At 42.3% G+C, this 15889-nt stretch overlaps 1 protein-coding gene across 2 annotated transcripts; it reads left to right on the top strand.

Annotated features, from left to right (window-relative positions):
• Positions 1-3918: 3918 nt before the first annotated feature.
• On the top strand, positions 3919-15568 carry LOC311215498 (protein 4.2-like). Of its 2 annotated transcripts, XM_084296686.1 has the most exons (13): positions 3919-5737; positions 7554-7739; positions 8417-8647; positions 9231-9349; positions 10063-10185; positions 10583-10760; positions 11142-11280; positions 11650-11753; positions 11975-12217; positions 13227-13544; positions 13881-14038; positions 14471-14604; positions 15171-15568. In XM_084296686.1, exons 1-13 carry the CDS (start codon positions 5728-5730, stop codon positions 15319-15321), a joined length of 2094 nt encoding a protein of 697 aa, XP_084152812.1. In that variant the 5' UTR covers positions 3919-5727; the 3' UTR covers positions 15322-15568. The 2 variants fall into 2 exon arrangements, 1 of the variants encoding a protein (XP_084152812.1); XR_014618901.1 differs by lacking the exon at positions 13881-14038 and having other exon boundaries at positions 15171-15286.
• The last annotated feature ends 321 nt before the right edge of the window (positions 15569-15889 follow it).

Raw genomic sequence — 15889 nt, 5'->3', positions numbered from 1 at the left:
CTTCTCGCTGTACTATCTGAAGAATTGGACGAACTTGTCAGAGACCATTTGAGAAAAAGCAGCCTGTGACATGTATTTTTGTTTTGTACTGGCACTACCTTCAAGATTAACCGCCTAGACCTGCTGCTCTATGCTTTACCCAAATCTCTGTCTGTATCTTACAAAACCATTGTATCCACCCTGCTGACTTATGACCTGTTCCCTTTCACACTTGTATCAACAGGCAGACGGCAAAAAAATAAAATATAAAAAAAGACTGATTTTTCTGTCTGCAAAGGGAGATAATGTGTAATACTTCCAGAAGTGCTCAGGAAGAAGATGATGGGTAAAAGAGGCTCAGGACAATATAATCAGAAGGATATACGAAAATTCACAATAGTCACACATCTTCCTTCCACAAAGCTTCTTAAAGTAGGTCATCATCCTCTGTTATAAAGGCATTGTGCCACACATACCGAAATCCCAGCAGTGTGTCAATATATTCATTGCAGAGTTAACAAACCAGAATAGCAAAGATGTGAATTTTCCTAAGAGATAATTTGCCCCTTTCCTCCTGACAACACCTAGCACTGTCCAAGAATGCAATCTCAACCTCCTCAGAAATGTTTCACAGACACAAACTAACTCTGACAGATTAAACTGAGGTCTCATTAAAATTTGTTTGATTTGAAGCCAACAAAATCTTCAAAACATGTCAACTTCTGTTTTATTACATCAATTACAATACTTTGCCACCTACACGAATACTTACAAAGGTTCCTGAAGCGTGTTGAAACCAGTCAGCTTAGAGAGACTGACACACAAACACACGCACAGAGGAGTTTGGATTTCTCCAGGCACAGAAGAGGGAATAGGTAGCTTTTGCACCTATCAATTAAGTCTTGCAGGATCTTGGAAAGTCAGGGTATACAATTCTCCATTCATTTCAGAAAGGGCCTGGAGGTAGTGATTACATTCACAAAATCTCATTCAATCTTGCAATAATGCAGACTGCCATAACATTTAATACACAGCTAAAATTATAAGTTATTCAAAGTCCTTCAGTATTTCTTCTTAAATACAAGCCAGGAAATTATCTGAGACCGTGTTTGTCACAGGAGCTTGATATGGCCTCATCCTAATTAACTGTTTGTAAAGGAAGCCTGCTGTTCAAAGGAAAATCAGCACTAAAGCTTGTGCAAAGTTCCAAACTTTGCAATGCTTGGGGTTACTGGGATTTCAGGTATCAGCATTAACTGCCCACAGCAACTGCACCCGGTTCAGTTTCAGTTTTAAAATGCAGATTTATCTGTCCTGTGATGTACAACACACATTCTTCCTGTGTTAGACATAAGACAACCATTCAAATAAACTAATAATTATTACAGAGAAAAATGTTTAAGTGCCCATGGGAGGATTTAAAGACCTTTTGCCAAACCTACAATCTTTACACAGCCCGTAGTCAGAAGTCAATAGGAGCTAGTGGAGTGGCTAATTATCGGTATTTTTCCTTATAAATATGCTCTTTTAATCTGAACATACACAAGAGACTGGCCCAGCCCTCATTCCAACATGATGACTCAAAAAAAAAAAAAGTAAACACTTGCTGAAATCACACATTCATATTTTGAATTGGTTTTGAATGTTCTCCAGGACAGTAAATGTTTCTCCTCACAATTGTTCCCTTGCTAAGTTTCCCGGGCCTTGATTCAAGCAGTCAGTTAAATGACTACCCTTTTACGGATTATTTGTTTTTTAAATCTGAAAGAGACAAAGTTGGTAGTTTCAAATCACTTGACTGCTTTGGCTCTCACCAAAGCTGCATTGCTAGAAAGGCTGAGAGCTGGGATGTTCAGCCTGGAGAAGAGAAGGCTCAGGGATACCTCATTTCAAACTTGAAGTACTGAAAGGGGGCTTATAAAAAGGATGAAGGACTCTTTACTCAGGTAGATCATGATAGGACAAGGGGGAACGGTCTTAAACTAAAATAGGATAGATTTAGACTAGACAGGAGGAAACTCTTCACTGTAAGGTTAGTGAGGCACTGGAACAGGTTGTCAAGAGAATTTGTGGATGTCCCATCCCTGGAGGTGTTCAAGGCCAGACTGGATGGGGCCTCGGCCAACCTGATCTAGTGGGTGGCATCGCTATCTGTGGCAGAGGGGTTGAAGTTAAATGATCTTTAAGGCCCTTCCAACCCAAGCCACTCCATGATTCTATGCTTTAGCATATGGCATCTATCACACTTGTGTTCTGAATGTGGAGGATGCTGTTCATATAAATGACAAAATAAAAGGAACAACATAAGCATTTCTTGTTGCTCTAAGGCAACAAGAAATTACACCCAAGACTAAAATTCACATCTAATTCATTGATGTGCCACATCATAGGTACAAATGTAGACACAATGAAAGGTAAACATAGGTGTATATACTTTTCAATCACTACATTCAGAAAGAGACCTAGTCATTAAAGATGCCAATGTAACATTTTAAAGTTCCATTTCTAAAGGTAATAAAAATGATAAAGAATTTTATGGACTCTTGTTTGGACCTTCAAAACACCAAGAATCCCTAAGCACAATAAAGAAAATAACACTGAATACTTCCAAAGGATTTTATAGATCGGTTTTCCTTTAGATTTCTGTGAGCATTTCAGGGATATAGTGGACCCAGAACTGTCACAATGCTTGCCTGGACCTGAATGAAGTCCTTCAGAACAAGCAATGCAAGAAGTGAGTGAAAAAAGTCTAGAAAATCTGCACGTGACATAAAGCCATTTAAATAAATCAGGACCAAAAAAATGTGAGGAGCTTCAGAGGGTTCCAAACAAGGCAAAACAGATGAGAATATAACAATCAGTGAGATTCAGATTAGTAAATGCACAGCTGGGAAGTGATTTTCAGTCACCCATCATGCAGTATGTTATATCAACCGTATCACGTGCAGAAACAAAACAGCATAAAACAGGCAGCTCAACTGAGATTATAGCATCTTGTGTTTTTCTGATTCCCACTAATGACATGTTAGATTGCAAAGTAGAGAGGAGGAAACTTCTACAAAGAATTTTTATCATTAACAAGAAATCTCAGGGTGAAATTAAATCTTGTTTATCATGACATACTTAATCTTGAAAATCACCTAGTACAAGACAATGCTGTGCTTGCTGGGGCGGGGCTCATGCACATTCTTCTGAGGCATCTGGTGTTGCGTACTGTCAGAGACAAGATTAGACTGGATGAACCTCCATCCTGATCCAGTCTAGCAAGTTGTACAAGCTTATGCTTTTGTTGCATTTTAGAAACAAGCATAGGTTTGGACTTCTCCCAGATCTTAGGTATCCAATTTCAGATTGCAAATTCTCACTAGATGGAATGCCAGTACAAGCACTTGAACAATGCCTGTGGAAGTCTCTCTTGTGTGTTATGCCTTTCAACAGATTTCCTTTTTAGACCCTTTTTGATATTATGAGAGACACAAAGGGACTGTAAACTGCGAACAGAGAAGTACTTACTATGTGTTCATCAATGCATCCTACTTAATAAATACTACTTGTAGTTGCAGTTTTGACAAAGAAATGTTACTATCTGTACACACAGCCACTACAGTGCAGTGGTGATGGGGTAAATACCAGCTTGTATCTAAACCACTCTCTTGGATTAGAGATTATTTCTGCAAAGGTGCATTTAAAAACACTGATCGCGCAAAGAAAGTCAGAGGTTTGAGCATGATCAATGGCTTACAACATATGTACACTTAAAGACCATGAATCGGTAATTACATTGTGTTCAGCTCTTTATAAAAAGAAGTTCAAAATACATATTGAAGTCATATATAATTGATATAGAAAAGCCGTGCAAACAATCAACCACCACCACCAACAACAACAAAACCCAGGTTTTTCTGGAACATCTCCCCATTGTGCTTAAATTTAGGCTTTCTTAATTTCTGCAAACGAGGTGATCTCGATGCTTACTAATAAACGTCGAAGTACTTAACAATGTGCCCTTGTTGCTAAGGCGGCTAATGGTATTCCCTGGGCTACATTAGGCAGAGCACTGCCAGCAGACTGGGAGATCCTTCGCCTCTACTCAACGCTGTCAAGGCCACACCTGGAGTACTGTGTCCAGTTCTGGAACTGCAGTACCAGAGAGACACGGACATGAGAGAGACATGGACAATGGAGAGAGTTCAACAAAGGGCCACAAAGATGATGAAGGGACTGGAGCATCTCACATATGAGGAAAGGCTGAGAGAGTTAGGACTGCTCAGCCTAGCGAAGAGAAGGCTCAAGGAGATCTTAACATTTGTAGGAGTGAGCACATAAAGAAGATAGAGCCAGGCTCTTTTCAGTGGTGACAAGTGACAGGACAAGAGGCAACGGAGAGCAAACTGAAAGACAGGAGGTGCCATCTAAACATCAGGAAAGACTTTTACTGTGAGGGTGGCTGAGCAACGGAACACGTTGCCTAGAGAGGTTGTGGATTCTCCCACTTTGGAGGTGCTCAAAATCCATCTGAACATGATCCTGGGCAACCTGCTCTAGGTGGCCCTGCTTCACATTGGAGGGGTGGACAGGATGACCTCCAGAGATCCCTTCTCTAACTTCAACCAGTCAGAAATCCCATGAAAATGAATCTACATGTATGTGTTTATAGCATAGCCTTAATTTACTAAGAGAATTTGTCTTTAGCTTACCTGAAGCATAAAGTTTAACAAGTAAATAATAAGAAAAATGCCAGGAACATAGGACCATATTTTACATCAGCTATCTAATACAAATCCAAATGTCATTCTAGAATGACTACATCTACCTCCAAATGCATCAGTGCATTTATAAGGGTCGTATTCATTTTTCTTATTTTACATATATCTACATTAATCTCTACTTGCTATTTTATGGCCTAGTCACTCAGTATCTTCATATTCCTCTACAACTTTTCCAAAGCTGTCTCTCTCACCTTTACTACTCAGAATAACCTGATCTAGTCAGGTAGCATCCCTGTCCATGGCATGGGGGTTGGATGTAGATGATCTTTAAGGTACCTTTCATCCCAAGCCATTCTATGACTTCCTTTTATCTTATGGCAACTTTAAGAACGATATGTTGTTTAGTCCAAGACTAAAGTGTGATGGTTTTGAATGAACTGCATCATGCTACAGAAATTCTGCTCTTTAGGTTTTTACTTTTGTAAACAAGTTTTCTGATTTTGAAGTGTTTTCACATATTAAAGTTAGGAACAAGGGCTCTGGATGTATCGACTTGTTTACTTCTTGAAGGGTTTAGTATTTAAGCATCTTATAGTCACAGTTGGAGATCAGCTCTTCAACAGTAATATTTGAAGCACATTCTGTACAGTGTTTAGGGCCAAGCCAAAATTTGCATTTCCTACTCTGGGGTCCCTACAGCACAGCTCTATGAAGAAACTGCCATCTAGAGGTTTCTAAAGGCTTCACACGCCAGCGTGGAATTTAACCTCATCCGTAGATACGAAAAGTCATCCCTTCTTCTCTTTAGTATGGTCTGAGAGATAAAAAGACTCTTCGACTTCTGCAGAGCAGGTCAGCAAGATAAGATGAAGGAGAGGTGGCAACATCACGTCCCACCCCTCGTAAAGAAATTGAGCAAACAACTTTGCAAACTGTTCTTTTTTATTTATTTATTTATTTATTTTAAGAAAAAGGAAAGAGGCATTGCCCACCAGAGCAAGCAGGAGCTGAAGACTTCCATAGCACCAGGGAAACAGACATGGGCCAAGGTAAGTGAAAATTCTCTCTGTTAATCCCAAACATTTGCTGATTGTCTGTCAGGAAAAATAACTGTCCCCTCTTCAGGACAGTGTGTTCATGAGGCTAGAGGAAGAGAGGAGCTTCTTACAGTGCGGGAGACAAAGTCCAAGGGAGGTCAATTCACACGGACTTCTCATAAACAGAGAAAACAAAAGCTTGTATCAACGACTAAGAGTAGATTGAGAGAAGCAGTAAGAAGCAGCTGTGAAGGTTTGGAAGCAAGAGCAAGAGAGTTATCCTTAACATGGGGGTGGGGAAAAGGAATGTAGTCCAGACTACAAAACTGAAGCAGAGAGATGACTGTTTTAGCCACTTGAAGAAGAGGGTCCAGGTTCCAAGCAACTTTAAAGAAAGTGACAATAAGATCCATGAAAAGTTATATGAAGGAGAGGAACCCAGACTCCCATACCACATACAACTCAACAGCCTACAACACAGCCAGAACAGACATCTTCACAATACAGAAGACAACACATAAGCTTTGAGTTGGTGTTGTAAAGTTTACACCAGCACAGGTATGGAACAGCCATAAAGGGACCTGAACTCCAGACCGCAAGAAGTAACTGCAAACAATGCAGCAGGGCTTCCACAACGAACAGAGACGGGACAACAGCAATGGGAGTTATCAAGGTATCAATGAAGAAGATAAGGCAAATCAAACAGGAGGAGAAAGCAGACCAACGAAAACTGCAAAGAGAAATAGTTGTCTTTAGCATGGGAGCAGTGGGTTTAGACAGGAGGGGAATGCTCTTTGGATCTTTTCTAGCTGCAACAAAGAGATAAACCTGGGTCTGAAAGAGGAGGTATATGACTGGATGTGTCATATAAAGGGCAGCTGTTACAACTCACAAACTGAAGGGACTCAGTGATGATTTGAGAGCTGAATATATAAGTGAGGTCAGGATTATCCCAAGGCTGAGAGAAATCATGATGCCATCTGATTTTCCACAGAAAGTCTGGAAAGATTAAGAACACCACCAAAACCAGAAGAAAAGTGCAAGTAGGTGATCACACTAAGGCCACTGCACACTAAATTACATAAGAACAGGGTGACTGAAACTGTGACAATTTTTTTTTCTTGCTGGCAGCAGACAGAGGCACGTATGTGTATGATGCATGCATATGAGACAGATGACATTCTTCTGTCTCCTGTAGTACCTCTGTGTGTGAGATTACAGTGTGGTACAAAGAGAGAAAAACTAGTATTTTATTTACTGTGATCCAGTATAGTTCCAAAACTACACAGCCACCTTGCATTTGCACCAGCAGGAAAGTTTGGACTAGTTGCTGATCTCTGATGCACAGCAGATATATCTAGAATTTTTGTAATTGCTAGAAGACCTTGCATCCACAATGTAAGTGGTGTGTGACAGCTTCCTTCCTGTGCACAACTTCAACCACATATCCACATGGAGGAAAGCTGCTTTGAGTACACACCATAAGACTCCAACTGTAGTCACAGTTGCACGCTCAGTGCTAACCACAACAACTGCACCATTTGAAGGATCAGGTTTGTTCTATGTCCATTGCTGGGCAGAAGAAGCTTTTTTATAGTCACTTGGTTCACTTAACATTGTTAAGGTACAAGCAAAAGCTACTCATTAGCCACTTGATAAGAGAACAACCAAGCTCATAGCAAAGGCCCTTACAGCTACTGGACTGGAAGTCTCAAAGGCATAGAGCACTGTCTGAGTGGAGAAACAGGCTTGTATCAGGATGGGACCCAGGGCCAGAGTGTGGGCAGCTCACAGCCTCAAGCTCATTCTATTTCCTCTCATGCTACAGGTCTGAGCATCAAAAGATGTGATTTCAAGATCACAATCAACAACAATAACCACCACACAGAAGAGATCAGCACTAAAAGGCTTATGGTGAGGCGTGGGCAGCCATTCGTTATCACAGTGAGCTTCTCATCTCCAGTATACAACTACCTGCAGCAGCTGAAAAGGACCTTCCTCATAGTACAGACAGGTAACATAATTACCATACCTTGTAGAGCAATTGTACAAAAGCCACCTGAAGAACAGAGCCAATAGACATCTCCATAGCTGGACAGATGTGCCCACATTTAGAAGTGAAGCAAACAAACTGTTTATCTAAGCCAGAGCAGTCTCCTGCTGCTCAGACTGCAAGGTCAAAACTAAATCTTTTTCCCAAAACACATTACAGCACAACGCAAGCTCATTGCTCTTTGAAAGTACTCATGGGATCTCTCCTCACTCATGACTTTTGATTTAGGAATATTTAAACTCTGCTAGTCTTTTGCAGATGTTTTCTATTACAGTGTTTTTCAGCAAGAGCCCTGAGAAGGGCAGCACCATCCACTCTCAGCTTGCTCTACCACAATTTGTTTGACTGTGGCTTTTGTCACAAGACACTGAATCCCAAGAGCAACAGGCCTGCACCATTATGGCTGTTCCTCCTTTCTACACTCTGTGAAATGCACGTTCCACTATCAAACAAGGTGGCTTTAGTCCAGTACTAACCTTAGGAAGGTTCAGTAAGCTTTAATACAGCAGCATTAAGGTAAGCATTAAGCTTAAGTGTCCCACATGAAAGGATAGCTATGACTCCAGATCTAGCCATGGTCCCTAAAATCTGCAGGGGGTGGCAATGTATGTGTGGAAACCAGATCTCTTTTGCTGCAGGACCAAATCCTTCCAAAACAGATGGAACCCAGGTTGAATTTCCTATCTCCCTCCTGGGAGACCAGAAGCAGTGGAGTGCAGCTCTAGAAGAACAGGACCCATGTTTCTGGACCATCTCTGTGAACACGCCTGCCAATGCTCCCATTGGCCAGTATGCTCTGCTTTTACATGCCTCCAAGTCTTACTGTCTCCTGGGAAACTTCATCCTTCTCTTTAATCCCTGGTGCCAAGGTGAGGAATCAGGAACAAAAAGGCAGTCATAGATCAGTCACTTCACAAAAACAGTTTTGAGCTCTGACACTCTGCCTCTGGAAAGGCTAAGGCTGACCCTACCCAGTGCTTCCCTCTACTCCTGCCCTGCTCCTCTCAGCACTTCAGGAAGGAGGCAGGGGCTTGTACAGGTAGCACAGCTTGAAGCAACCTGCCTCAGCACTCCTACCCTGTTCCTGAAGTACTCTGTTATCAGAACACCGTGGTCTTGCAAAGGAAAAAGCAGTTCAATCATTTATTTCCTATGAGTTAAGATTATAACTGGTTTGATTAATGCCATTGGATCTTCCTTAGGAACAGAGAAGTCAGTAACAAGTAGAGTAAAAAAGCTAGCTAGTACAATAGCCTAGCTTTGTAGGATCTTTCTGAAGTTCCTCTACTTGAGCAGAGATTGCAATGAAATTCTTTTCTGCTCAATTCAGAATCTGTGGTATTTCCCAAGGGTACAATGCCAGGGACTGCCTAAGTGTAGCGTAGCCTGCTGATGCAAGGGCATCCAAGACCAAGAATGCTTTTCTCCTTATGCTTTTTTCCTCCATTCTAGATGATGAAGTGTTCTTGGCTAACGAGGCACAGCGGCAGGAGTACATTCTAAACCAAGAGGGTATCATTTACTGGGGGACTGAAAATGCAGTCCTGGCACAGCCCTGGGACTTCAATCAGGTAAGAGGTCCAATATGTCTGTGTTCTCTTACAGCCACCAGCAGAGGAAGGGTGTCTATCTCCTGTATGTACAGAATGCAATTCATTCCCATGTTGTGGCTTTGATGAAAGAGTCTGTTCTCTGCTCCCACTGTCTTTCTCTATGAACATGCAGGAGAACGGAGACCTATATATGAAGTCCCATAATCCCATATGTAATTTTAGCTACTTTCTCAGCCAGTCCTTTTACGAAGAAACACGTCAGTCTGGGATTTGTCTCTTCCTTTCATCAACAGATAAAAAACCATTTTGCAGAGCTTAATAATACCGTCTGTTTTACAGATAGAGGGAAGACAAGATTTTCCAATTTGCCCAAGACTAATCTGCCAGTGATGAGAGCTGGATTCTATTCCACTTTAGTGACAACAGATTAAACAAGTACCTCTATGCCAACCTAGAGTGCTCCAGAAAAAAAATCAGGAGTTTCCCTCAGTCATGGGATGCAGTATCATGCCAGAGCATTTCTCACTACACTTCAATAAAGCAACAGTTCTGCCTTCAGTATGTTTTGCTCCATCTTCAAATCTCTGACTGGAACTTTCCTCCACAGCCCACCTATATAAGACTAGCAGTAGAAAGGGAGAAACAAATCTGCACAGTTTCAAGCCCTTGCAGGGATTCCAGAGAACAAACATTAAGGCCACATTTCTCAAGATGTTGTGTTCTTGTTTTAGTTTGAGGAGGATATTGTGGACATCTGCTTCACGCTGCTGGACATAGGTGAACGCCATCAACAGGACAAGGATCACACTCAGCGCAAGAACCCTATTTACATCTGCCGCACAGTTGCTGCCATGGTAAGGAGAGTAGTCAGCAGCCTAGTCCATAGCAGAGAAGGTCTGAATGCAGACAGGCTAAGTATATACTTAATCCCAATTTACAGCAACCCACCGACTACTCAGTAAGACTGCCCAGGGCTGTTCCAAACAACATCTCCCACCTATCTCCAGCCCTTCCTGATATTCCTGCAGCAGACAAGTAGTGCTGCAGGAATTTCTTAGCAGTAGCAGCACACTTACTGAATAAATCTCACGGGAGACTGTTGCACCTGCTCTGGCCAGTCATGATCTCCATGTTCTGCACAAAAAATCCTTTTTGTTTCTGCTGCCTTGGAAGTAGTTCCATCAAACAGGATATGGTTTACCTACTAAGATGTAATTCCTTAATTCATCTTTCTCTCCTCCTTCCCTGAAGATGAACTGCGATGAGGTTAGAGGAATCATGACAGAATATGGGACCGGGAAATACTATGATGGGACATCCCCTTCCAAGTGGCTGGGCAGCAGCCCCATCCTCCGGCAGTGGGTGGCACTGAAGTGCAAACCTGTCCGCTATGGGCAGTGCTGGGTGTTTGCTGCAGTCATGTGCTCAGGTACGGTTGTGGTTCAAAGACTTGTGGGTTGAGTAAAGCCTTACCTGGTACACAGAACCTCTAGCATATGACTGAATTCCTGGGAAAGCACAGATCCCAATAACATAACCTTTAATCTCTAAGTGCGAGGCAGATCCTCCGAGTTTACTCATCAACATTTAGCACTGCTAGCTTTGGGCTAAAGGAGTGTTAGTACACACCATTCACTGAATGCACCTATGACAGTTCACTTCCTGAAGGGACAGTGCTTCTTGCAAAGTCCAGATATCAGGCCCAGTGCCATTCTGATGGGCCTAGTATCAAAACCAGCTCTACATCTACTGACAAAGATACCTTTACAGCAGGATGCACAACTGATTCACAGCTCTTTCTTCTGCACAGTTCTGAGGTGCTTGGGAATTCCCACCAGGGTTGTCACAGGCTTCACATGGGCTCACAACACGAACAGCAGTCTGAATGTGGATGAGTATTATGACGAAAATGGAATGCTGCTTACACATGACAAGAGTGCCAGAGTCTGGTAAGAAAACACAGCAGGGTCCAAACTAAAGTTTGAGACAATATCTGGGTCTAGGAAGCAACTGAGAGGAAAAGGTAAACAGCTGCAGGGAGGTAAATAAGAGAGAGCTCAGCCAAGTTGCAGTGTACATGGCTTGTTCTTGAGAAATCTCAGGAACCAAAAGTAAAGAGTGCTATATTGCTAGGGCCCACAAATGAACAACAATAACCCAAACCATCTGGAGAAACTACACTTACATCAAAAAACATGGTCTCTTCCTGTGTGCTGAGTTCTTTCAAAGGAATATTAACTTGCTGTGGTTTGGCTAAAAGTTTCCTGTACCTCAGGGCTCAGCATCTTGTTATAAGCACATGATGTTGTCTCTCACAGGACCTTCCATGTTTGGAATGAATGCTGGATGGCTCGAACAGACTTGCTACCCGAGTACAGTGGATGGCAGGCACTAGATGCCACCTGCCAGGAGAAAAGCAAAGGTAAGATATCAAAGACAGACTTGAGGAAAAAAGGGAGCAAATAAAGCAGTGCAATATTCCTTCCTTCTTCAGTTTCCAATGGGAGGATGCATAAATCACCCCGAGGACTTCACACACTAAATCATCATTAACTCTTTTAGTTCGTGCAGCCCGTGGAGCTCTAAGCATGGGCCTAGTTGGTCAAGCATCTAACTCTTAATTGGGCTGCATTTTCTCTTTAGGCGCATCCTTCTGTGGGCCAGCCCCTGTTCAAGCCATCAAAGAAGGGGACACTGAAGTGGATTATGATGTCTGCTATTTCTTTGCTGCCATAAATGCCAAGTGCCACATCTGGATACACAAAGCAGATGGCATCCTCAAGCCAGCTTGCATTTGCACAAAGTATATTGGCAACAACATCAGCACCAAGAGTGTGGGCAGTGAACGCTGTGAGGATATCACACACAACTACAAATATCCTGAAGGTATGGGGTAGAAAAGTTTCTAAACACATGTCCTACTAGTGTTAAAAGTGAAGAGTACAGGACTGTACTGAAGAGCCATAACAGAGCATTATGGTCATCCACTTCTCACTACTTCTTCCTGAATGGCACAAGAACACCTTACTCTTGCTGTCTACTGAATCAAAGTACAGATCATACCCCAAAGTTTCATCCTGCTTAATTACCAGCTTACCAGAAGGCCAGGCATTTCTCCACCAGACACTCTCCTGTCTGGAAGACTTCCTTTCTTGACTTCTGTTACCTGTAAACTCTGTACATTCATCTCCCATCACCCTTGTATTACATTTCAGACTCCAGCTTTCTGAGGACTGCTGTGCTCCCAAATGTTCTAAAACCTCACAGGCTCCCCAGGGAAGTGGTCATGGAATGAGCCTGCTGGAGCTCAAAAAGCATTTGGATAACACTCAGACACGGTCTGATTCTTTGGTGGTCCTCCAGGAACCCAGGAGTTGGACTTGATGATATTTGTGGGTCCCTTCCAACTCAAGCTATTCAATGATTCTATGATATCCCTCCCTCAAAAAGAAGCTCTCCCTTTAAAATCTATTATTCTGCCTAGTTTCCCAACTCTACAATCTCATCTTAGCCTATGGCATGCTGTGTTCTTTGCTGCAGTGTATCACAGGACAAGATAGTACTGCACCATAGCTACAATTACAGAGAGGGAACTGTTCTCTTACTCTGACAGATGTTAGCACTAAAGTGTTTCCAAAACTAATAGAATTCTTTCAAAGTAGAATCTTTCAGGCACATGCAACATGCTGTCAGATGAAATTCTCAATCTGCTCCAATCAGAAGCACAATGAGATGTCTCTCTATGCTCTAAGAAATAGTTGTCTACAGCACTGTTAGGACAATGCAACTCCATCCTTCTGCATTTACTGCTTTACAACTACTACACAGGAAATAACACTGAAATATGCACTCTCCTCCTCATACCTCCCCCCCCCCTTTTTTTTTTTTGTAACAGGTTCTCTTCAGGAAAAGAAAATACTTGACAAAGTCTACAAAAGAATAAATACACTTGAGACAACTACCAGCAGCAAACCAGAGTTCAGCTCCATTACTACTGCCCTTGAAGAGCCAGTTAACCTTTTTATCCAACTCCAGTCCAATAGTTCTCTGCTACTGGGACAAGATGTTCCAATTTCCGTTGAAGTGTTTAACCCCAGCAGTGGAGAGAAGGCAACTCATTTGGTACTTGGGGCGCAGTCTCTACATTATGGTGGCACATCCATTACCCAACTTTGGAAGAAAGAGTTTCATTTTATCCTCAAGAGCAATGAAGGTAAGGATTCTACTGGACACAAGGACAGAAAAGTATATCCTGTCCTCTCATTTAGGAAAAATGCACTTAGCTTTAAGTCTGCAAAAGCCTGGCTGGAAAGCTGACTGTAGGCTATTCAAACAAATCACTTTGGTGGGGAGAAGAGGAAAGCTGCAGCACGTTAGGTGGATCACCCTACAGATTTCTGAATTTGCAGATTCAGTTGGGGTCTCTAGAGCTTTTAAATACTGCAGCTTTTAGTGCAGCGTTGGGTGCTAAACACTGCTAGGAAGCATGCAGTCTAAGAACTTAATATTAGTTGCATTCTCACCTCTATGTCACCACTCCGTATTCCAGCTAACACCCTGCAGGCCATTGTGCCTTACTCACAGTACATAAAAGAGTTGGGAGAGAACCATCTGCTTCGGCTGACTGCCATGCTGAGAGACAAGGACTCCTACATATGCTTTGCACAGGAAGAGATCCGCATTTGTGATCCCCCTCTCATTATTAAGGTTAGATTGCTTCATCATTCTGTACTGCAGTGGTGAGAAAACAGCTTTCCTAGTCACAAGCAGCAGAAAAACGCTTGCTGTGTTCCATGGCTTTCCTCATACTGTCTTCTTTCAAAGCACTGAGACATAAGTTTGGGAAAAGTGCTGTGCTGCACTGTCATATACAATACTCCTCCCACTTCTATCTCATTTATGTGTAAAGACAAGGAAATCCAGATGACTCCTAACTCACTCACCAGCCTGCAAATCAGAGGCTGTAAAGGAAACTACAAAATACTGTAGTAGTAAAGAAAGCAAGCTGAACTTTGAGTCTTCTGGCAACTGGCAGCTCATGCTGGGACCTCTGGCAAAAAAAAAAAAAAACCTCTCCCTTTAATCATAAAAGTTTCTCTTTTTTTCTCTCAGTTTCATCTCACTCCCTTCTTTCAACAGTTTCCAGAACACATGGTACAGTACCAGCCAGCCTCAGTGGAGATTAGCCTCCTGAACCCTCTCGCTGAACCCCTGGAGAAGTGTGTGATAGTGGTAGGAGGGAGAGGGCTCATTTACAGGCAAAGGAAGTACAGGTGAGTGCAAATTGATTAACCTAAGAACAGGAAATGCAAAAACAGACACAATACAAGCTAGAGAAACCCTTGTCCTGGAAATGCCTGCCCCCAGAATAAACAGGCAACAAGGCAGGAATAGACCACTACAGTTGAAAGCCCCAAGCACTCCCTTATTTAGGGGTGATACAGAAGATTTTCACTGAAAAAGAGAAAAGCCACATAACTTTCATCTGATCCTCCCCTTCTCTGCTGAAGAGCCAGGTAAAATTGACTTAGCCAAGAGTCATCTAAAAAGGCATACTCTTTTCCACATGAAAAAGCAACATTTTTCTCAGAAAGCTGCATTAGGACAAAGTAGATGATTCATGGGGAGTTCAACCCTCATAACTTCCTCCAAATTGCTGTCTGATCACAATTCCATCATGGCAGTTTAGGACACTGCTAGTCTTTTTCTATTTACACCCCACCCCACCCCCTTTTTTGGGGGGCATCACACTCATGTCTCCCAAATGCATCTCCTGAGCCCTAATGAACAAGAAATGCAGAGAGTGGTGCTTCCTGTATAATCCCCTCTTGCCTTTCAGGATGGGTTCTGTGCAGCCTGGAAGCACTCAACAGCTGCGTATCTCGTTCACTCCCACTGAAGCAGGGCCCAGAAGACTCACTGTGAATCTTACCTGCCTTCAACTCCAAAACCTGAAGAGCTACAAAAGTATCAACATTGCAGCTGCCTGACGCCCAGCTTAGAACAAGTCCTGCTGTCCTATTTGAAAGAGTGGTCACAATCTTTCCGACTGACCTTTGACAAGCATAGATGTTAAAAGTTTATTTAAAACTACGTCTGACTTGTATTATTCATACAAACTCAACTCTCTCCCATATGCAACTATATCCACTCTCAGATCTTGCAAGTTGGACCTTCCTGTGACAAACATGGGCTAAATGCTCAAGTAGATGCTGTATTTCTTTGTGCATATCCACTCAACTCACCAATGCTTAGTCATTCTTCCCCTGTGGCAAAAAAAGCATATCTTAGAACTCTGAAGCGATGATAGATGTAGTATTTCTCTAGAGATGTACTCATATCCTACAGATCCTTGAAGTTGGTAAAGCAGCAGACAGCATTTTCTATTGCTTTCTTAGGGAACAGAAGAGAGGAAGATAATTTGCTCTTCTCTATGGTTAGACAGAAAATATCAGCATTGTATTTTTTTTTAATGGCTCATTTGGCTTGCAAAAGCAGCAAGATCCTATTCTTCTATGTATATATATTCTCTGCCACCTGTAAACAGATGCAGCTAGC

Source organism: Netta rufina (genome assembly GCF_964035555.1).
Source record: "Netta rufina genome assembly, chromosome: 16".
In the NCBI taxonomy this organism is placed as follows: Eukaryota; Metazoa; Chordata; class Aves; order Anseriformes; family Anatidae; genus Netta; species Netta rufina.
Note: the sequence above shows the minus strand (reverse complement) of the source record. Positions and strands in the feature narration are given on the sequence as shown.